The sequence below is a fragment of the Fistularia commersonii genome, chromosome 8 (assembly GCF_037954325.1).
Source record: "Fistularia commersonii isolate RoL2024-O1a breed Wild chromosome 8, RoL_Fcom_v1.0, whole genome shotgun sequence".
Lineage (NCBI taxonomy): Eukaryota > Metazoa > Chordata > Actinopteri > Syngnathiformes > Fistulariidae > Fistularia > Fistularia commersonii.
The window spans coordinates 13,685,153-13,709,013 of NC_141291.1; the positions used below are offsets into that span (position 1 = coordinate 13,685,153).

General features: G+C 44.0%; 1 protein-coding gene across 1 annotated transcript in view; it reads right to left on the bottom strand.

The window, feature by feature from the left end:
• The window catches only part of prex2 (phosphatidylinositol-3,4,5-trisphosphate-dependent Rac exchange factor 2), a 91,086-nt gene that overhangs the window by 64,086 nt on the left and 3,139 nt on the right, over positions 1-23,861 (bottom strand). The window contains exons 2-8 of the mRNA XM_086151264.1: positions 10,948-11,019; positions 9,922-10,044; positions 8,578-8,682; positions 6,954-7,055; positions 5,323-5,484; positions 2,726-2,859; positions 1,615-1,718 (exon numbers count right to left, since the gene is read on the bottom strand). Of these exons, the coding sequence (XP_086007390.1) occupies positions 1,615-1,718; positions 2,726-2,859; positions 5,323-5,484; positions 6,954-7,055; positions 8,578-8,682; positions 9,922-10,044; positions 10,948-11,019 (802 nt within the window). The remainder of the gene's footprint in view (positions 1-1,614; positions 1,719-2,725; positions 2,860-5,322; positions 5,485-6,953; positions 7,056-8,577; positions 8,683-9,921; positions 10,045-10,947; positions 11,020-23,861) is intronic.

Genomic DNA, 23,861 nt, shown 5'->3' on the forward strand with positions numbered 1-23,861 from the left:
TTTTGGACTCATTTAGGCTTGGAGCACTTTTTTCAAGTTTTGAAAAAGGGAGCGCCATCAATCAGCGGTTGCACTGATCATGACACTGTAAACAGAGTTGTTGGGAAGTCTGATTCACAGCGAAGGAGGGAGTTGCGGCGTAAAGTACAGCAGTAACCCAAGGCTCCGCTCCACTGGATTCGCCTCTAAGGGAAAAAATAATAAAATATTGTGCGAGCGACACCACGGTTTACACAGCAAAAGCGCAGGAAGTCACAGAAACCGGACGATGTGTTATCTGACAAACAGTAACGCGAGGCCCGACATCCAAAATCAACAATTGATATAAAACCAACAATATTGTGGCGTAAATACATCCCTCAGACTTATGTTTCCCCTTCCTGCATAGCCTCTCTATTGTATCAATTATACATCTCCTTCCCAAGAACGAGTTGAACAGGCAGGAAAAAGCTCTTTCTCTGCATCACTTATTCCCGAGTCTCTATTTTCACATTAACACACACCTAGAATGGATTTTTGATAATTTCTCCGCTCTCTTGTCATTCACAGTTTCTTTTCAGTTCCATTACAATCATCAATTACAGTCACATCTAAAGAGATTCACATGTCACATGTACTGTGTAATTCCTACTCTGCCATCCGCAGTGCATTGGGATATGTGCTGATAGAATGAGTGTAAACATTATTATAAATATGATTATAGATATGAATATAAACATTGCAATAAAAAAGTGACAGGGCAATAAGATGTTTGAGTGCAGCTTGGTGTGCAAATCAAAAAGTGCAGGTGCAAGAATGAGGGCAAATTAAGTGGCAGTAGACTTTACATGTGCAAGAAGAATGAGTGTCAGCTGTTAAAGAGTGTGATGGCAGTCCGGCAGAATGAGTTCTTTAATCGTGTCGTTCTACATTTCACACTCCTGTACCTCCCCGCCAGAGGGTAGGAGTGTGAACAGTCAATAGGGGGGGGTGGGTGTAGTCCTTGGTGTCCTTTCTATGGTACACCTCAAGGGCGTTTTTTTTTTTTTTTTAAACCTCAGGCAGCAAGTGTGTGTCTGGGAAAAAAACATCCCAGCACTTTCATTACGTAGGAATCTAAAGTGAAAATACTCCCGTCGTCCCGAATTTCGGACAGAGATCCCCTCGCTTGCGGTGCGGAACACCCACGAGTTACTGCACCACGGCCTGCTTCGCGTGTTTATCTTCCCTTTCCTGCTGCCTCTCTACACCCAAACTCATCCATCTCTCACCGAAAAAGAGGCCAAAATATGAGTGCCCATCAAGGTCTGCTGGAGAGGGAAGGAAATGACGGCTTCTACAAATATAAAATGATAATCAGCGGCTTTGTGTGGCCAAAAGACACAAGTGCGGGAGTTCGGCGTGTACCAGCAGCAGAGAACACTCCGGGAAATATGATCTAGACGCCTTGAAAAGGTAAATTTTATATTTCTAATGACAATTTAAATCTTAAATTTATCCTCGCAATTTAAGCTGGGGATTAACTTTGCTAACCTATCATGGTATGATAGCTCTGCACAATCATACGTAGAAATCAATAAACAAGAACATATATTTGAGAAAATAAAAAGAGCACGTATTTATTTATCTCCTCACCTGTTCCGTCGTCCACATTTTCAACCTCCATCACCTCTGTGTTGATGCGGCCTCTGAACAGGTAGCGAGGTCCTTCGGTGGCGGCCTTGCTGTTTTTCAAACGCCTTTGAAGCACAAAAATAAACAAACATAGTTTTTTATTTGATTAGTAGAAGTTTTACAAAAACGCATCACTCGATGCTATCAAGTGGGGCGTCGTGGCGCAGGAGGCAGCACAATCTCCTTTAGAACCAGCTCGTTGAAGTATTGTTAAACAAGACACAGAACCCCTAACTGCTCCGCTGATGGATGTCAGCCTCCTGCTCATGGTTCATCCATGATGGGTTAATTGGAGAGAGTGAATTTACCCACGAGGGATTAATAAAGGACAAATTATCAAATCTATATATGCCTGTTTAAAAGACGCAGATTTGGGTAGGACAAGTTATTGCTTTCGACCAAAGCAGAGCAAAGTAATTGTCAGCGGCTCTCCTGCAAAATAATGCCGCAGGCCAGAAAAAGGTGAGACATATAACCTGCCGAAATGTAATTGCTTCAACCACCTGGTCGAATTTAAAATCCTCTTTAAGATAAACGCCAACGGGACGGGTTAGAAGGGCCCGAGACCACGTCAAAGAGCCCGGGGCCTCAGAGCCACGGCTATGTGTAAAACCACACAATAAGGGAAATAGCATTGTTTCCATTGGCACGAGTTGCTCAATAGAATCCGATGAAATAGAAATCGGTTCGTATGGAGAGAAGCATTCATTCAAGTATCCTGCTTGCAGAGGCACAATGGCCTGCAATCAACAGGTTTCCTGACTGCAGTGCCGATTTTAGGGGGGTTTTGTGGGGGGTCGTTTTCTGTAGAATAGCCCGCCAGTTGAAGTTGCATTGGAAGTCTCACGTCCTCTGGTCTGCTTGCAAAAAAAAAAAAAATGTCCTAAAGGGTTCTGCTCTGTAAATTACTTGATGAAACCTGTATAATTAGGAATATGTAATGGGGAAAATTTGACAAAAAAAAATCTTTATTCTGCCAGCTACGGAAATTAAACACACTGATGAAGATTCCAAATCCAGCCTCTGGTTTGTGGATGTGTGAGTTAATTCAAATTTCACACTAGTCAGGCACCTGTTCTTCTTCTTGCAATAGACCAGAAGTTTGTCAAAAAGGAAGAAAATCCTCTCCTGAATGTTCCCGGCGGAGATTTTCAGCAGGACGCCCTGCTTGAGTATCTCTGTGCAGGTATCTGTGATGTTGGAGCCCTGAGGAAAAAAAAAAAAAAGAGACAGGGAGAAACACAGTTATTAAAACACACCTTGGAAACAGATGGACATGTTTTAGGGGAGGAAAAAAAAAATAATGTATCGTTTTCACGCGGAGGCGTCGTTTCAAGGAGAAAAATGTCCATACATCAGAAAAGTTTTTCCAATACAAGCGAGTGTTCGCACAGAGAGCCCGAACAGGAGAGGGGATTACAAAGCCCAGCCTTTCCTGTTCACCCTCTGAGGGGTCTGTAAAAACACCCTCTGCTTCCTCGGAGCAAATCACCCCGAGACTTTTTAAATACGCCGCTGTTAACAGTTCCTACAGAATAATATCCCCCTTCGGTCGGAGCGTGCGCAACACTGTCGCGCCCAGTCACCATATTGGTTTTGGTACCTGGTGCGAGCGATAAAAAGCGCTGCTTTTTTTTTTTTTTTTTTTTTGCCATCCCCGCTTGGAGAATTCGCTGTACGTTTGATCGGGCCCTCCGAGATAAAAATAAACTCCAGTGCGCGCGGAGACGGAAAATGTGCTAAGCATTTCCTCCTGCTGGAGACATCAGCCAGCCAAAAACCTATCTGGCTTTTTCCTTCTTTCACTCCACCCCCCCCTTTTTTTTTGATTCTCCTTTTCCGCCCTTTGCTCTCGCTGATCACTTTTTCTTCAATGCCCGGCTACCACCCACACACACACACACACACACATTCAAACCATTTGTTTTACACTCCCCTAATTGTCCTATTCTCTCGCTCTTTCAGGGCTTTCTAACTTCCCGTCACGGCACCAGATGTTGAACTTTTTTGAAGCCGATGGATGTGAGGACACCAGAAAAAGGAAAGGCCAAGTCATCAAGGTCACTTGATCGCGGCTCAAGGCAACGTCGGTCGCACCCTGCAACTTCTCTACTTCCTGTTCACCTCCCTTATTTTTTTTCCCCCCCTATTATGTTTTTCTGCCACTCTCCCATCAGTCAAAAAACATTATTCACCCCCCACGATAGGCTGAATTGCAAGAGGAATGAAAATTTAACAATGACAGAGGACAATAATACATACACAAATGACAAGTTTAAAACTTGAAAGGGTGCTTTGTCAACTTGAAGGCGACACAAGAGGAAACTGAGGAAGCAATCGTATCAAACCTTGGAATCCGAGTTGTTTTTGAAGCACACTAATCAAACCCGTTTCCAGCAGAACAGAATGTGAAACCTAGCTGGAAACTCCTATCCCATAGTCTGCAATTAACATATTATATTCCACGCAGTGACAAAACGCAGACACTTGCAACCGACTGGCAATCACTGCCCTGTCAAAAGCTGGCAGTCCCTGTCACGGCCACCGCGGGCCATCGCCCTGTCTCTCCCACGCGAGGTGAACCTGCCAGGATATTCCGAGGGCAGCCAGCTGTGGAGCGGGTCGGGACTAACAAGCGAGAAAACTAGCGGAGGAGGAGGTGGAGGAGGAGGAGGAATGGAAAAACAGCAGCTCTCATTCCTCATCCCTCCATCATTCCTCGAACACCTACTCCGAAATGAAATATGCGACCATCACTCATCTTCATTTTAAATTTTTTTTTTTTTTTCGGCCTTTCTTCTTCGCCTAGGTTCCATCTAATTTGGAGCCACAGGGCCTGGCGTGCAGCGCCCAGAGGGTCCGACTCCAGAATGAGCTCATGTTTACAATTAATAAAAGTGCTGAGGGGAAACCGCAGCATAGTTACGGCCGGGGCCGAGTCACCACACCCATTGATTGAATCGCACGGCGTGTGAATGCATTAAAACCCAACCTCATGTATTTTTCCGAATCTCACAATAAACACAAAAACTGCATTCATTCAGAACTAAACTGTCCGTCTCCTTTGGAGGCTTAGATTCAATATACAAGAAAGCGGACGTCATTTGACAACCCCATCACGTTTGTTTTGTCTGTTTTCAGTCATGAGGTTGAACTTCATTCACGACCTCGGGAATGAAGGTCGTCGTCGGCCTCTCCTCACGTCAGTCAAATGAGCATCCGCGCCTCTGCGGGTTACATTAACCACTGCTGTTTACTCCTTCCCACCTCCGCCAAGGCCCGTCAACACACAGAAAAATCCTGGATTTCACAAAGCGAACAAATCCTAAAGGAAAGTTCCAGACACAAGATGTGCGGCCTAGCTGACGGTGATCAGATCGGTCGACCTCAAGCGTGACGGCTTCGACCACCGGATCGTCCAGGCAGACGGAATACAGCCATTGTGAATACATGTCTTTGTCGTCCCCCCCGGGGAGAACGTGGAAGCTTTAAAGGCTGCAAAAGTCACGCCACTTGGAATTCTCCCTGAATTGCTTTCATAGGGCTAAGTTGCTTTAAATAAGTCATGGCTATAAGCTTTGGCGCGGCCCGTGAGTGAAAATGGGACGAAAAAACGGTTTAAGTTTATAGTCTGTTTCATTTGAGCCCACCCCCCCTTCCGCCGCTCACCTCCCAGCCCTCGATATGGGACTGCCATTCTTCCAGAATTTCCAACTTCTCCATCTGCCTCTTGGCTTCGTTGATGCTGGAACACACCGACTTCATCATCTGCAGGGACTCCTGCACCATGCAGAAGTCATTGTGCTTCTTGGGGGTCCTTTTCAGCAGCTCCTGCACGGGTTAGTGCATACCATGTTACTGATTTTGAACCGATTGTTCTTTACTTCCCCTATTATTATGATACTATCTGTCGGTAAATCATAGCACAGGCCAAAAAGAGCCTTACAAGGCAGCATTATTTAGAAAAAGATCGAAGTGCAGCGTACCAACAAAAATGCTTTTTGGGCCCAACAAATAAACCATTCTGACATTGTAGCCACACATATCCATTCTTTCATCGTCAAGGCAGAAAATATTTATGGACTTTGATCTGACATTTCACTAAATTTAGATTACCATAACTCATTGTGATTGGAAATACAGAAAATAAATGGGACACATGCTCGGAGTCCCCTAATTCGCATAATTCACACAACATGTTGGCCTCCTCGAAGTTATTTATTTAAATATTCCAGCTTTTGAGAGCCGGGGGGAAAGATTACCGCTCTCTAAAAACGATCTGCCAACCGCAGCACTGAAAGGTAAGTGCCACATTTGGGAAAGATCTGGATACGCTCTCCCCCGATCCGGCACGTAGTCCATCGACAAAATTTAATCTGGTTCCCGTCGTTTCCTTGGAGATTTCCCGGTTTCCCTCCCGAGAAAGCCGGGCTGTTTGCTGTCGTTTGGCGCGAACCCGTTTGGCGCAAACGCATTTGGTGCAAACGCTGTGCATAGGCAACAAATCAAATATTAAGCGACTGTGATTTTAAAAGCTAATTTTTTCCACACTGGAAGCATGAAATGAAAATCTCCTCCTGCCCCTGCTCGAAGCATAACAGTTAAAACCCCTGACCACGTAGGCCACGCTCAACCCATAGTGGGGATGGCTGTGTGCAGTATGAACACCGAGTTTGAGTTCGTCAGCTAGTATAGATCATTTACATTATTCAGGATATCTTAGACTACAGATCGCTATCGACGGCATGGCACAGAGAGGCCCCCGGCAGCTGGAAGACTTCATATAACCGAGTATCAGATTACCCCTTTACTATTATTATTATTATTATTACTACACCACCGTGTCCGTCCCAGTGGACATTTAGACCACACCCGGATGAATTAATAGAACGTAACAAGACGAATGAGACGGAGAGTCTCACATCAAAAGCTCAAACGGCCCCTTTGAATGCGTATTTCATTACGTTTCACACTCCAGCATTGGGGAAATCAAGATTTTAAAACTAACAGCTCCGCATGCAGGTATGAATGAGTCCAGTCTTCGGGGTCTGAACAGACGGGAGAGACGATGAGAGGTCCCGTGTTGTTACTATGATGCGGTCACGCCGGGAAGCTAAAACAGAAATGCTACATAATACGAGTCCGACGTTGCAGAGTGAGGGTTGGTGTTGATGTAAATATAACGGGACAGGCCTTGCTAATGACTACGCGGTGCCAGATGAAAAAGGGGAGGAGGTAGGTACCTTGAAGAGCGTAGTAACTTCATAAGTCATACACATCGTCCATATGGCCGTACTCACTCTGAGCAGCAGTGGATACTTGCAGATCCTTTGAATGGGAGCTACCAGGTAGCCCTCCAGGGGGACCTCCGTATTTTTTCTGCCCCCAAGCAACATGGAGTTCTACAGAGAAGAGATGGGACCAAATATTAGCACGAAGAGTAATTCAGATAATATTAAACAATCAAAAATCCCAACCTTTCTTTTCATCAGCGATTAAGGATAAGTGGTTAAAGACTCCGGGGTCTAAAATCATTTTACAGCCACCGAACTTTCGCGTAAACAATGCCCGATGACGACAATAACAGCTAAAACGTGACTCCGCTCTTCAGTTTTAAACATCGACAACCGATCTTTTCACCTCCTTCTCAACTGAAATTTGATGAAGTGCCGAATTAGAATGTAAACAAAAAAAAGCCAAAGAGCCAAAGGTTGGGGAAGGTCAAGCGCAGTATCTTCGCGCCAGTCAATCGCGGGTCCTTGGAGGTGGAGGTGACCTGAGCTGTTTTAGCTCAGTATATGAGTAACGCGAGACCCCGGCAACTCCGACGGAAAGTCACCTAGAGGTCGAGGCTGTAAAGACTTCATTAAATCAAAGTCTATTAATCTATTTGCCTCTTCGGGCTACCCTGATTAAATGAACACGTGAACGGTAAATCAAGAAACTTGGTCGCTCCTCTCTGACAGAGTGTATTGTAAGTGTGTGTTTGATTTCTCTCCCCATCAATAACACTCTCGGGAAAAAAAGGTCGCGCCCTTCATCACCGAACCCGGCAATCAATACAAGTGGGGTCTCGGCTCATACGTCTGGACGAGTGACTCAGCGGTAGATCTCAAGTTTAAAGAGCTCGGTTTTATGAACGTCTTATAACTCGAGGAGTGACAGCGTGCAGCAGGGGCGAGCTTTTCCTAAACGTTGAAGGGAACTTGAAAAGTATGAATAGAAGTGTAAGAGAAGAAAAACACGATTAGCTGTGCACTTCCCTTATACACAAACACACACACACACACACCCTAGCAGACCAGCGTTATGGATGCGGTCGTTTTTTGTTCCAGCAACCATGACGCTCCCCCCCATGGAAGCGAAAGTCTCTCGGCGTGTCGGGACAGGAGGAGGAAGTCCACCCACACGTGGCAAAGTCAGCTGTCAGACATACTGGAACACCGAGTACAAGGTTTTACACTGTCCAGCTGCCATGCGTGGGTGACTGTGTGTTTGTATGTCTAAGAATGTGTGTGTGTTTAAGTTGGAGCTTTCATGTGTGTGCCTTCATTAAATCAAATTTCCAAGAGCACCTGGATCCTAAAATTTAGCAACTTACAGAGAGTGTGTCACCATGGGACTGTCTTTGTTTATCAAACAGGAATATTCTTTATTTTCCCTTTTCAAAAACAGTCAATCACTCCGCAAAATATTTGATTAATCCCTTAAGACGACGACCCGGAGACCCTTCATCTGGAAAACAACTCATGTTTGTCCCAACAAAAAAAAAAAAAAACAACAACAACTTGACAATTTGCAATGTCAAACCCTCATTGCAAAATCTCTAACTGACAATTTATCCGCAGTTTATAACGGTTTCCGAAACCTTCGCCACTTTCAAGTTGCTGTACATTATGTATAGGGTTTACGGTCCCCTCTCACCAATAAACATGTCCTGACACTCCGGATCTTGTTAAGCTCCAGAAGCAGCCTCTGGGCCTTCTCATGATTCCCGCAGTATTCGTCATAAATCTGGAACCGGCTCCTCTGCGCAGAGCGGGAGGCGGGGGAGGGGGAGGACAGACAAGATGAGAGGGACGCATGAGGAATAAACAAAGACAGAAAGCTAACAAGGCACAGAAACATTCTGCCGCTGCAGGAAACACATGCTAAAGACCACACAGATGAGAGATTTGGGCGAAAAGGATACAAAACGTGGCGGCAAAAAAAAGACTGGATTTAAGTATTTATTCTCCTCCATCCTCTCATTAAAACATATATTGTGTGTAATGAGAAAAGCCGCCAACTTGTCCTGCCGTCTGCCTCAGAGCGGAACGGCTATCATGTAAATACATTCCCCCTCTGTTGATTTGCACGACAGGAGTAAAGAAAAAAAAAAATGTGAAAAATCTAAAAAATAGCACCACAGTCAGAATAGTGGAGAACTAATGACCTCAGTAACATTAAAATATTTCTATTTCCAATTCCAACCTGCTACAAGGCTCACTATCCAGCGAGCTCATCTTCTCAAATACTCAAAAGAAGTAGATGCCCATAAGAAATATTTTGGCTTTTGGTAAAATGGGGCCGCATTCGTAGGCTTGAATCACGGCGCAGGGCCCGTTGTCCAACTGGCAGCCATTCACTTCACTGCTGCATCGCGGTAAAATTAAAAGCATTTAATTTTATCTTATATCTTTAAGAAAGTCGACAAATCAAGGCGAAGACAAATCAAAAAGAATCTATAGGAGTGACGGGGGGGGGGGGGGGGGGGGGGGGGAGTTCATATTCAGGTCTTATCTCTGCAGACCAGAATTATTACTTGCACTTTTTTAAATTATGTAAGAAATTAGATCATGTTGTGTAAATGAGGTCACGTCATGGTAAAGTGGCCACTCTGCCGCAACGTCTCGCTTTCCCCTGCCGTGACGGCGTTTACCCTAAAGAAATCATCATAAGCCAAACAAAAGGGGACTGGGGCGCAAGAGAGGTGAAGATTTATAACATTTGACCGTATTACGGTTTACGTCTGTAAGCCTCAAAGCTTAGCATCAAAGAAATTTTATATATAGCGGAAGCGGGGCCAGATATCGGTCCCATAAAGCGAAGCGCACATGTGCGCGCTCTTATTGTGGTTGGTCCAAAAGGGGACAAATGAACAACACATGCAGCATCCCATCATTGTCAACAACGAATCTAAGCTTTTCCCAGGATAAATCTTAATAGCTCCTTCAACTTCCTGAAGGTGCGGAGAAGTTGGAAGAGGAGAGAATTTGCATCCCTTACAAAGTGCAGGAAGCAGCGTCCTATTTCGTGGTGCGCATGAGGGTCAGGCTGCAGCAGATCCTCCACCATGGACAGGAAGTCTTTGTGAACGGCCAGGATCTCTTCGATGTTGGAGAATAAAACCTTAGAAAAGAGAAGAGGCACGGTGACACGGTTAAAAAAAAGCACGGGTTGCAGTTATTGGTTGCGTCGGGCAGCTGTTTTTACTCCGCCACGGCCCCGTTCGCACATGCTGTGCGTTTCGAGCTGCAAGGCGGGGAAAAATCCGAAGCTGCCGAGGTCCCTTTGCAACGAGCATCATCGTTGGAGAAGTCTTTGATAACTAAATCTAAAACACGATTACGTCTTAAAGAAAATGAAAAGCAACGAGGGAGTGCGGAAACCGTCACTTTCATGTGGCGTCGTCTTTTGGCCTTCTTAAAATTTTTGCGGCGGTATTTAAAGAAGGACAGAACAATGTGCTGACTCAGGATGGAGAAAGTAGCATCTTGACACCAGCCAAATTGAATTAAAGCATAAAGAATAACACAAGTCTTTTATGGGTGCTTTATTTAAAGCAGTTGAAATGTAGAGCCCTCCCCCCCCAAAAAAAAAAATATATTTAAAATATGCTTGGTGTAACCTCAACCTCGACGTGACCCTCATATTTGAAAATCCTCTGGGCACAGCCTGTTCCCAAACACAACTTGAACGGGTTCCATCGAGTCCAAAACAAGGGACAGCGAGTAAATATCCTGCTGAACGCGTGTTTACCTTCGAGAGTAAGCAAGCTCGCCCGGACACTCCTACGCCGAGACGCGTCCTTTGTCATCCGCGAGCCGGATTCATTTTATAAATAGATTATATTTACAGCTGCTTCCTGGATCACCCGCCGCTTATTTCTCCATTCAGACTATTTCAGGGGTTGAGAGAGCGCCGTACACAAAAAAGGATGCTTTTTATTTGTTTTTTTTTTTGCCCCGATGCTGTTTCCGATCCCGTCGCGGATCGGCGACGACCCTGGAAATAAGAGCGAGTTACCCTCACCTTTACAGTCTCCTCTGTGACATTCTTGTCAACTTTGGTGGCGGCATACTGGTTGAGACGGTGTAGAAAGACCTGGAGGTGTGGAGAGAAGCAAAGGTTAACACTTTTCAAATCGGCCTTGGGTGGGTTGAAATTACATTCTGGGCGTCCAATTATGCAACCGTTAAGAGGCCAAACAGAAAACTAGAATAGAGTTGCAGCTGTAACACAAACTCTCAGTGATTAGAAGAAAAACAAAACAACGTTTTATTAGTGGGGAGATGTTGAGCGGCTGGAGAAAAAAAAAAAAAAATGAATTGGAAGTTTACTCTGACTTTCTCGAGTCTCTATGGACTCAAGCTGCTCCGCATCTCCACCCACAAAATGCTTTACGGCCCTTTCTATGAATGGAGCCTTGGAAAGGCATGTTTTGAGAGCATAGTTTGAATAAGACGAGGTAGCAATCAATCACGGCCGGCCCGCCCGAGGGGATATCTGTTAGGATCCATCATCGGGAATCTTTACTTTTCTCCGTGTGTGTGTGTGGAACGCCGTACGGGCAGGAATCTTAAGTCCGGTATAAATCTCAGAGGAAAGACAAATTAGGCAGGGAAACAGTTTCGTTTTGATCGATGTTTTGAATTTCGTCACGATGTCCCCGAAGCCATGATGAAACCTAAAGCAAGAATGGAAATCCAAAGCATTCATAAAGTACGTGGTGCGCAAGGAATTATATTCGGAAGCATTTGAAGTCGAGCTGATATTAAATCAGCCCGGCCTTATCAGTTCGATGACGTCAATCCCGACCAACAGCCTTTTCAGAATTCGACGACACAAAAGGCACCCTTGTTTCACTTATTCGATTTTGTTTTTCATGTCTTGTGCCTCAAAATGCAATTAATCCATATTGGAAATGTAATAAATATATATTTATATAAATATATATATATATAATTAATTTTTTTAATTACAAGACCAAAGCAGGGACGCTCTTAAGCGGACGTCGGAATGACATATGCGATTGTAGTAATGGGATTATTTCTTGTATAAATGTCGGATCAGGGATGAAAAGTTATTCAAATCAAGTGAGGCGGAGAAAAAGTCCGTGATTTGAAGACTGAGAGGCCGGCAGGGCCCTCACAGTGAAAATCATGACTAATATAGGTTGCTGGTGAGTGGGAGGGACCTTTTGCCAGTTTTCTAGCACTGATTCAAATCACAGATCGGAATCACCATGACTAACGGACTGAAAGAAATGTCTTTTGAAAAATAAGAAAAAAAAACATTAATAAATCAACATTCAGGGATCACTTCAGCCAATCACAACACACCTTCATCTAGCCCTCTGCTCCGCTAACTTCACCTCCTCTTTCGCTCCATCCAAACTCAACATGTGTCTTTTTCAAATGTTCAAGTGAAAATCAATTCATGTACTGATGCTGTTGTTCACAGATAATTTGGGGGAGTTGTTTTTCTTCTTTGTTAATTAAAGTAACACATTTGCCATGAAAACAGAAGCATTTTAGGACCTTAAAAGAAACAGATTATGTGACATCCTCATGGGTGTGCGCTCACTGAATTTGGAAAATGAGTATCCATGTAAACTGCTGATAACTTGAAAAAATAGATAGACATTTTTGTTTTCAGCGCTGTCTTCTTTCTGGCTAAGTTTTTCCGTTTCAGTTCAGAGGACTCGTGAAATCGTTCATCAGATAATCCAATTAGTGTACATCGTGTCGGTGACATAGCAAGAGGCAAAGTGATGCAACCGACGAGGGCGACGTGAATTGTTTTTATTATTCGTGCCGATTGTGGTGCATTTAACAGTATTAGCCTGTTAATCATCTAAACCGAAATTTGACACAGAAAACACATATAAAGTGCAAAACTTGACACTCAACGCAGCCAAAACTCCACAGTTTCTGTGAGAGGTACGAAGAAGTTACATCTGTGGCCCAAGGTGAGGGGGAGTTCCCACCACACCACGGGCAATCACGACATCTGTTGCCACTCAGCGCATAACCTGACCTGAGCCGGGCAAATACGAGATGACCGCAAAGCACGTAAACGGATTCTAAGCACAGACGGGCCCAAGAAATGATCCCCCACCGACAAGAACATCGGAACCACGGTTGCCGGCGTCACACGTCCCTCGGCAGGGAGCAGATGGAAAAGGTAGCGGGGGTCAAATTGACCATGTAATCAGCCGTTTGGTAATCTCCTCTTCCGATTTAATTAGAAAACTCTTTGTTCCTTAAAAATGCAGAGGGGGGAAAACACGTTTAAAATGAAAAACGATCTTAATCACAATATATGTCGGGAAACACTTAAAAAAAAAATTAACCGCATGAGTGAACACTGGAATCTCGTTTTTTTGCGGTTGAAGGGGAAAAAAAAAAGGAAGGGGAGGGTGAACTTAAATAATCAGGCTCTTTGTCATATGCCAACCCGGTGCTGATTACCATTCTGTAGCTGCCTTGTCTTGCAACTCCGCCACTCACAAGCATTACCATCTGATTAGCAAGTCTAATATGTTTTAACACGCGGAGCAGGCTCTGAACGGGCCCCGGCCCAGGCCTGCCTAAGCCCACAGTGCCGGACCTTCGCTGAGCAACGGCCGGGGCTCATTTGCATGAAAAATCCCTGCCTGCTTCCTCGCGTCAACATTTCTCGTCAAAGACAGGCTCGCTGGGGAGTCCATTGTTTCACATTTAATGATGGGAGAGTCTCTTTATTAGCGAATAATCACTGTAATTGCAAAGAACTAAATATAGAATACAGCTACTGACAGAAAGAGACCAGGGAAAAAAAATGTAAATGCTAAATTACACGAATGATATTAGCATGTCTTACACGGATGTGTTCTGAAATTTAAAAAAAAAAAAAAAAAGCTGCACACAGAAAACCACCTTTGGCTACATACAAGAGATGCGGATCATGTATTACTGGAATTTGAGAGCAGTTAAGAGTTAAGTTGGAGAGGTAAACATGTCCCTTCATACAGCAGAGCTAAGACAGCACTGTTGACATCGTAGAAAGACCGATCCTGGAGCGGGAATTTACTGACACTGTGACAGCACCGAGGGTGACAGTGAATAGAAGCCCCATGTACAGGTTTGTACTATTTGTACAGCAAAAAAAAAAAATACCCCAATGCCAAAATCTTAATTGTATTTTATCTGAATTTATCATCTTACGCTTGTTCCAAATCAGTTCGGTAATTCACCACCAACGCGGCGTGTCGAAGATTCACTTCCTGATTAATGACACAGCAGAGAATCACGACGCCGGTTTAAAGACATGGTTGCAAAAATGTGTCCGCGGCGCTAATCATGATAAACTGCGGTGAAATACTTTAGTTTTACGATCCTTTCCAAAACCCGCCAGAGCAGAAACCACTATCTCGAGGTGTTGAAGGTTCACTTTTTAAAAAACACATTTCCACAATTTTGGCATTGTGGCCGCAGAAATTTGTGACCTCATCCGCAGTAATAACCGGTACATTTCCAGAGGGATGTGTTTTGTTCCAGATACTCGAAGGAATCCGCCGTGCCTGGAAGCAGGCCGGCCCGTACTTTTGTTTTTGAACAAAAGGGGATGTCGGTGACCCACAACATGTACCTTCGGTGATCGGAAATTCAAAGGCCGAGGTTGATAACAACGGCGTTGCTGTTTTTCTGAAAAGTCTGGCGAATGTACTTCCTCCAAAGGACACTCGCTGGCACGGACACGCAATCCTCTTCCATGCTTCAATTACAGGGAATTCTGATAGCACTCTTTTCCCATTGGACCCTTTTTTTTCAATTATGTGTAAACAGTATTTATCAAGACTCCGAAAGTCATTTTGCTCCCTGAGGCGCGAATGTAATCACCTGTGTTGTCACGTTGATAGCTGAGGCAAGCCCACACATTAAAAGCACATTATACTTTTCATTATTCCACATGTGATGGATAGATTGGGCCCATCGTTGCATGTGGCCGTTGCCGCCATTAATCAAAAGAGGATCTCCCGCTGTGGGCGAGACGGATGCAGCGGGCTTGGCCCTGACTGGCCAGACGCTTTCATACCGACCATAAAGTCGGATTAAAATTCAACAGACTGATCATCACGGTTATCCCTCTATCATCGTACTTTCTGCACCACATGCAGAAAACGTAGGTCACACAGTCTGCCCCGAACGACGGCTCTTAAAGCTCAGACACGCGACCCATTGTGAACGGACGTTATTCAACCACCCAATCCCACCTTGCGTATTTCCAAGTGATTGAAAAGTTACAATTAGCAGAAAGCGAACCGCGACTTCCCATTATGCGTGTTTATCTGCGAGCAGAGCACATGTCAGCGAGATTGATGAATTGGAACAGACGAGTTTGACACAAACAAGAGGTCGCTTACTTCCACGGTAAGTACATTAACAATGATATAATAATAGGACAATGGAAGACATTCCTGCTCTTCCAAATAAGCCATCGACATTGTGTTCGCCTTGCCAGAGACTTTTTTTTTTGTCAATGAATATAAAATAAGACCGCAGGGGACTCGGTAATCAAAATAAAACGCCGCTGGCTGTGTAGGATAGTTTCCGTGGACCACAGATGCGACTGTTTCTGAACCAAAGCTGTATTTTGCATGTCAGATTTTGCGGATTCACTTTTGACAACAGCCTTTTAAAAGATTATTCACCGCTTGAAAAAATATATATTGAGTCAACATTATGAAGGATTTCCTGGCCACAAAAAAAAAAAACAGGGTGAGTAAGCGGTAACTGAATTATGTAAATCATGGCATATGGTGTGCAGCATTGAGACGTGACAAAGCGTCAAATATTTAAAAAACATAAGGGGAGATAAAAATGACCGCAGTCTCCAAGCGGAATCTATTGTTTTTCTGATCCTGTCCGTCCAATCCTCCAAACTTCCCACAAGCTTTCTCAATCTTTATTTAGACAGCGTCGTATGAAGCCTTCACGGTTGTCCGAATTAAAACACGACATATATTTTTGCACAGAAAAATTTAAATTATACATATCTGTGGTCACATGACATTGTAGCGAGCCACACGGCCGGCACAAAGGAAAACCCCGCCTGGAAGAATTCATCGAATAGGTCCACCAGAGCAAAGCGTCGCAGTAAATCACCCCAATAAAATAAACAGAATCATCTCACCGCTGCCACCACCATGATGCAGAAATGATTTTAAATCGGGCGCCGTAAATCATCCACAGTGGGTTTAAGTGAACCCCATCGGCAGAAAGAGACGGGTTGTCAGATGAAGAAAAAAAAATTTGTATTAAAACGAGCAAAACATTCAATATAATGTATCTGTCAGTGAACTTTATTAATTTTTTTTTTTTTATTTCACCAGAGTTGAGTGGTACTGCTCGCTGTTGAAGCGGGTCCAATACGAGTTCATTGGCAGTGGCCTCCTGTATAAACTGTCACTCGAGAAGAATGAATAGGCCTTTAGACAAACTGCCTCTTTTGTCCGAGAATGATTCACTGATTTGCTTTGTCGTCACGGCCGGAGAGCTGGCAAACAAACACGCGCATTAATTGTTGTTTCTACTTTATGTTGCAATAAAGGAAAAAAAAGGCTAAAATGTGTATCAACACTAGCGCTAATCCGAAGCATCCCCGGATCACCAGGGGTGAGACGGCGGTCCCTTGATGACGTGAATAAAGAAAAAATAATGGTAGACAGGCTTTCAGAGCCGCAGCTGGAAAAACTTTCTAATTTCTTCCTTTCCTGTTTCTAATTGTCGTGTGTTCCTTAAAATACACATCACGCATCCGTTCCCCAAGCAAAATGTTAAAACCAAGGAATTTATTGGACTTATTTTTGTTTAATCTTTAATCTGATTAAGTATCGTGATATGCTAATATGGCGATAGATGTCAAATATTTGGCTTGTATGCTGAAGAGTCATTATTTTGTTGTTCTATTGCTTACAAATAACAAATACGGACACCATATGTAGTATTTTGGAAAACATCAGAGGGTGATATAAGCAAAAGGAAACACCTTGTACAAAATGTATATTTCCGCATCACATCGGAAAGATGAGCATTTGAAAACAAAAAATCTACGGTAATTTGGTGAAATAGCAGAACATTATGGGAAAGGTGTCTGAGTAGAGCAGAGGTGGCAAAAGAAAGGAAAAGACAACCTCAGAGAAATCTAGAGAAAGATACAACAGAGACCTGTCCTATCTGGCTTTCGTTCAAAGACGGTAACCCCAAAGGGAGGATACGGTGTCTTTACCGTTCTTCTTGAGCTGCGGTGCTGTTTTTAAACAGGAAATTTAACATTAAAGGGTTAAATCTGCAACAGAGGCTTCACACACACACACCTTCACACACATGCAAGAAAAAAAAACAAGCGTCCCCCCCACAAGAAACTCTGGCCAGGGACACACAGAGTCACTCTCTGATGCTGAAAGCACAATGGGGGGCATCCGGAAAGGGAGAAAAGCCTCTTTGTGGGGATTGGGTTCTGTAAGACAGCCCCTTCGGGTCTTCAGCAGGTCCTAATGACACCTCCAGGAGTCATCTAGGGCTTCCTATCTCATTAGTCTTGGAGCTATTTTTTTTTTCCTTCCCCCGACACTGCTCCGTTTCTCCCCGCCAAGAACGTATACATGCAACGGTCACTATAAATACAGCGGGGGGGGGGGGGGGGGGGGGGGGGGGGTGATAAGCAGTCCATTATCTATCAGAGCAGCTATTAATGCTCATGTACGCGGCTCAATGCAGGGTCTGTGCTTTTTAATTGACAACTACCAATGTGATGAGGATTCATTTGATGGGATCTTCTGTCGAACAGAGGCTCATTTGTCTCACGTTTTTTGTTTTTTTTTTTTAAATCTGGGGCAATAACAGAGGCTTCTGAAAATAGATCAGAAGCAATGTTGATTGAATTGACCGTTTTAAATACAATGCTAGACAGATTTTCCATGAACACCATTTTTTTGGTTTGTTTAAAGAAAAATTCAGGGAAAACATAAATCTGGGGTGAAATTGCCTCTTTCAAGGAAACAATCGGGTGCGAACAGTCCCGAGTTTCTCCTATTTGATGTTACTCTTGTCCTTTCCTTGACCCTTGCTTTTTATATGCAATTCCTAGACAGGTGGAAATAAACAAGTGTTATCATGAATACGTCTGCGCTCGACGCCCCGCCGAGGCATGGACATTTGGAAGAAAAGAGTGCGGAAAGAAGCATAAAATGATTCAGGGTAGCCACCCTCTAGAGCGTTCTTTCTTTATAATTATTTATTTCTAGATCCTCAACTCCGTCACTCTCCCACAATGCTAAATCTTCATTTCCAGCCAGGCAGACCGTCACACACTGATACAGTGGCTGGTAATCCCCCGGAGCTACACACCAGCGCACGGTATCGATCTGCGAGATGACTGGGCAGAATCAGCGGCCTTGCAATCATCAGCACGCTGCCGAGCGTGACTGCAACACACACACACAGACACACACACATTCCCAGCCTGTCCATCCTGAGCTTCCGGGCGGGGGGGGGGGGTGTCTGCCATCCCGGCAGGGTCTGGCAAGAGAAGGGGGGAGACCTGCTGTGTCAGCCTCACGAACACATGAGATCGTCAATAGAGATTTGAGGGACACCCCTGCCAGTTACTCCCCCCCTTCTGTCCCAGGAACAGCTGCCGATGACATACCCGCCCTTATAGACGTCCCGCATGGCCAAATTTCTGCTCATCACAGCTTCTTTTGACGTGACAGGAAGGCACCATGCCGTCACGGCAGCACCAGACCTCATTACTGTTCCACCCCGACGGATCAAATGTACCTGTCTTATCTTACCTGTGGGACTGTGCAAAACTCTGTGCAAAACTGTGCAAAATCACAGACCCAAGTCCATTTGACCTTACAAGAATGTTTGCAATGGTTAAAGTACTGCAAATGCTGTCAATGTCTTTCTTCAAATACACATCAAACAATTCCTGACCGTGGGAGTTCTTGGAGGAAGCAAAATATCTCCCGTTAATGGTCTGGCTACACCTTCTCTATGAAAAAACATACTGAGCCTTGTCAATAAATTGGTACAATAAAGTTGATCTTCATTTATCATGGGCTTCCGTTCCAGGAACAGTAATGATAAATGGAAATCCACAAGTGGCAACCAAATTTTTCTATTTTACTATTTATTCTTATTAATCTTTCCCCCACTAATGGCAGAATGGCAGCCCACAGCAGAAAAGGGTTTCCTTTGCTTTAACATGTCGAGAGGTTGCACTTTTTCTAGGATGGCTAGCATCCTCTTCTGCCACTTAGGTTCAGTGCCTTAGAGGGTGCAGAACATTTGGGCGTCCATGTAAGGGTTGAAATAGATTAAAAATGTTCACGGAAAAAACACACAAACACCAAACTGCCTCGCAACACTACAGGTAGCACAGGATGCTACAGAGCCCAGGATACAGAACACCATGCTCTGGTTGGTTTCCACCTGAAAAAGATGTTTATTTAACCATAAAAACTGATGAAATATTGCAAAAATGCTGTGGTACAGTGAAAAATCTATAGGTATAAAATTAAATAAAAAAAATAATATTCCACACCACAGTGAGCCCACATAGGAAACTGCAAAATGGCTTGGGACTACCATATTGTAATATGTTTAATGGTTCCTATAAGGAGATTTGACTTCCCCCCCCTACATATCAGCACTAGAACTAGAGTGGAAACTCGTTCTTATCCTGAAAACATGGTCATCGATGCCGAAGAGCCAAGAGGAAGTCAACGGGAGGAGACAGAAAGGTCGACATGCAGAAAGACACTTTTTTTGAAAACCCTGGACTTTTCCTGGCAAATCAAATTCAAGAGCCTAACTGAATTAACTAAAAGCAAGTTGGAATTTCCCCTCCGTGTCTGGCTGAGACACGCTGGATGTTCATGGATCGTAATCCCAGAAACACCATAGGGGATTGAGAGACTTGGAAACGCAGATATGCTGAGTACATATTGTTGTGTTGAACAGGAAAGGTCCAAAACGATTATAACGCAAGAGCCTTTGCACCACTCTGGGACACTATAAGATACCAAGCCATATAATCCAGTCATTTAATTTCCACAGGCGAATATCTTTCCTGAGCTAATGAGCAACATACTGATATAAATTTTTTCTGCATGTAAACCATTTATTCCAACTAAGACGTCAAAAACTGCATCGATGCTGCACCAGAATTCAGAACTAAACAAACAGCGCAGGCATACTCTGATCCGAGCAAGTGTGTGTGTGTGTGTGTGTGTGTGTGTGTGTGTGTGTGTGTGTGTGCCACACGGGAGGGCATGCCAGCTTGAACAAGGGGCCCCTTGTGACGATGACCCCTCCACACTGCGTGCACATCCTGACAAATGTCCACCGGAGCTCTGCCACTCTTTTCTACGTGTCTCACGTAAACACCACGTGAGTCGGCAGCTGGTGGCGGTCAAATCAAAGGCCGCCTTCTCCTCCAGCCAGCGAAAAAAAAAAAAAAAAAAAACGCACCGGCTCTGCCTTCTGATGAATCCACACGATGGATTTTGTGCTCGGTCGTTCCATTGTCAGCGCAGCAAACCCCAACACTGCCAAGTGGGCATCTGCGGCAACCTCTCCCCGGCTCGGTAGAGACAGCAAATGTATGAGAGACTGTATGTGTGTCAGAGCAGGAAACATGGAGCACAATGTAAAGATGGGGAGGGCCAGGAAGGAAGGAAGGAAGGAAATCCTGCTTGACAAATGGTCTCCAAGACAAAAGCAAAGGAATTGTCTTCAGCATTATGAACATGCTACAGGGGACCGGCTCAGTTTAACATGGACAAAATGGTGTAAAGAACAGTAGCCAACCGCTTAAGTGTTTTCCTAAATGTTGAGTCAACTCCAAGTGAAGCTGACCATTTCAAGGAGGGGACCACACACACGCACGCACGCACGCACGCACGCACGCACGCACGCACGCACGCACGCACGCACGCACGCACGCACGCACACACACACACGCACACACACACACGCACACACACACACGCACACACACACACACACACCCATTCATGTTTTCTTCATGCTGCATGTGTATAATCCCAGACCGTGCCTCTCTGCTAGGCTCACACAGTTGCTGATTTGTGAAAAAGACCAAACATAAAAGTGGCGCATCGGACAGAATCTTTTCCCGTTAACATAAATTGCATTTCAGTTCCAGGAAATGACTTAATTAGGTAGTTTTTGTTTGTTTGTTTTAAATCAAAAAAAGGACCAAATAACTGGAAAAAAATTGGCATAGGACAAAAAATTGATAAGTCTAACGCACATTGCTACTCTGTGTTGGTGACCAAAACCAATACCTTCCCATCATGAGGCTGGTCGAAAAACAGAAAGAAAAAGAGAGGTTCAAAATACAGATGTAAATAAACTGGCAAGTGTGGACGGCTGCTGTGTGAAAATTAAAATGCGAGTGAGCCACTTGCCGTGTTCGGGGGGGTCCGCACACCAGGGACACACACACGAGAGAGAGACGACCTGGATTCTCCCGCAGCAGACTCTGACCGAATCCAATTAAAAAGAGTCAAGGAGAAAAAACATCTCGTCTCTCCCCCTTCTGTCCCCCCATATCTTTCTACCGCCTTCCTCTTTTCACAGAGCCTGTCACGGTTGTTTTGATATATTTGAGATAAATAAGAAAGTGTGTCGAGCAGACACACTGGCGCTGGAATGCATTGCTCTCGGCTGCTATGGATTTTATCCGTCACGCGACAAGACAATAACTCGTCACAACCTCTGAAATATCGTATAGCGACCCTTTGCTCATTCCTGGCAACGAAAGACCGGCGGCGAGCCGCATTGGAGATATTTCTGAGACAGGTGTGGACCAGGGAGCGGCATAACACGGTGAAGGCAGAAACTGATAAAGCAAGAGTAATCAATAAATAAAGAAAAGATTGAACAAAGTATGAAGAGGTCTCTGATTCCCAAATAAACCGCTATAGAATCAGCTCTTCAACAAATCCATGCTATTGTGTTGACACAAAAATGTAAGCCACGGCAAATGGCCACCGGCAGGCCCTCGATATCAAACGATCAACCTCAGTCCGCTTCCCCTCAACTGCCCGAACTCCCATCATGTGAGTGCACATGCACAATGCGTAGTGTCTTATGCGATGGGCAATTTTAAAGAAAGCTATTCAGATACGGCTCGGGTGTAATCTGTACTGGGGGCCATTTCACACGCCGCTCACTTGCCGCGGTAAAGTAAATAACTTTCACTCTTTCACTCTCCCATTTCTAGGTCTCGCCATTCGAAGCGGCAGTTCTCCCTTGGAGAACTTACCTTTTGACTGCCAGTGTAAAGCCTTGACCAATTCGAGGGTTAAAAAAAAAAAAGAAAAAAAAAAAACTATATTTCTCCATGTGTCAATCAGAAATGCTTCATTGTAGGAGAAGATAGAAAAGAGTTTTTTTTTGTTTGCTTTTTTTTTAAAAGAGTAAGAATTCAGAATCTCTCACTTCATCTATTATAAATCAAACACTTTCTTCTGTCTGTTACATACAATCTGAGCAAGTAGGTCGCTCAGCATAGTCTTCATAGAGAAAACCCTCATGGAAAAAGATTCCAGCATCATGGTTTCCTCTAAAGATAATATTATTACATCTAGATGTCTCCGCAAAGCTGGTCGAAACCCACTTTTTTTCATCACGCCTTGTGGAAAACACAACGCTATTGGTTTTGAAATCTTTGGGAGATTGTTTTTGTTTGCACACACTGACCATCAACATCTCCGGGTCTTTTTTTTTTCCCATCGACGAGAAGCTGGCATGTAGAGCACAGATTACAAGACAGGAAAAAGTGCAGCGACAAGGGGTCACAACCTTGCCCCCCCCCCCCGTCCTCTCCGTGCCTGACCTCCTCCAGGCCTGACCGCTCACCACCATGCATCCAAAACGAAAACGCTGCTGCCCAACTCGACTTTCCCAGGCAAGGAGTAAACAAACCAAAAGCCTGAGAGACGGACAACCAACCTTTTCAATACAAACACAAACACGGGCTTCATTTGAACACCTGGGACTTGAACATCCTTCTTGACATCTGTTTTCTCAATCAGCCCTGATTGCCCAACTTCCTGCGCTGCAGAGATACAAGTGATTCTAAGTGATTAGCAACATGTTTGTAGGCCAATAGGCCTGGATAATGAAACAACATTTACTGCTAATACACACCGACAACAACATCTTTTTCAATTGTTCATTTTTTTTTTTTACACGCTGTCAGTCAAGGCCTTGTTTGTACACCAGTTCATTTAAAACCTCAGTTATGATGATGAAAATGATCATTTGATGACCATGTCTAAAGGCTACTTTGGCAGTTTGGCGTTACAGTAAATCTGGCTAAGGACTTCCTCATTCAACCGTTGTAGGAAAAAAAACAACAACAAAATGGTTTGTTAGTATTCCTGTAAACCAATCACAATCATCTACAGCCAAGCTAAACTGAGGATGCGGGAATGTTGTAAAATAATACAGGGGGAAACCCCTGTCTACAGAGGGCAGCTGCCCAGCAGGGTAGCTTTATTGTTTGACACAAATGTTTTTTTTTTCTGGAAAAAAAAATAGCGTCTTTGGTGCGTCGGTTGTTACTACTTTCATATTTACCTTCAAGTTCTAAGGTTGTTTTTAAATTAATTGATGGGAAAGTTTATCCATAGCATTATCCTTTGTAAATACAAGAGATTACTTGACTTACTTCCTGTTAAATGTAAAATCGATTCAGTTCAGAGTGACTTTCCTTGCCTTTTGTCCATTAAGAACTTACAGCTGGTATTATCCTTTGCTGATGTATAAAAAAAATGATACTTTAATGAAAGGGGGTGAAGATTATACGGCTTAAGAATCAGTAAAACAGTAAAATACCATTCATGTGTTTCGATTTCAATTTAT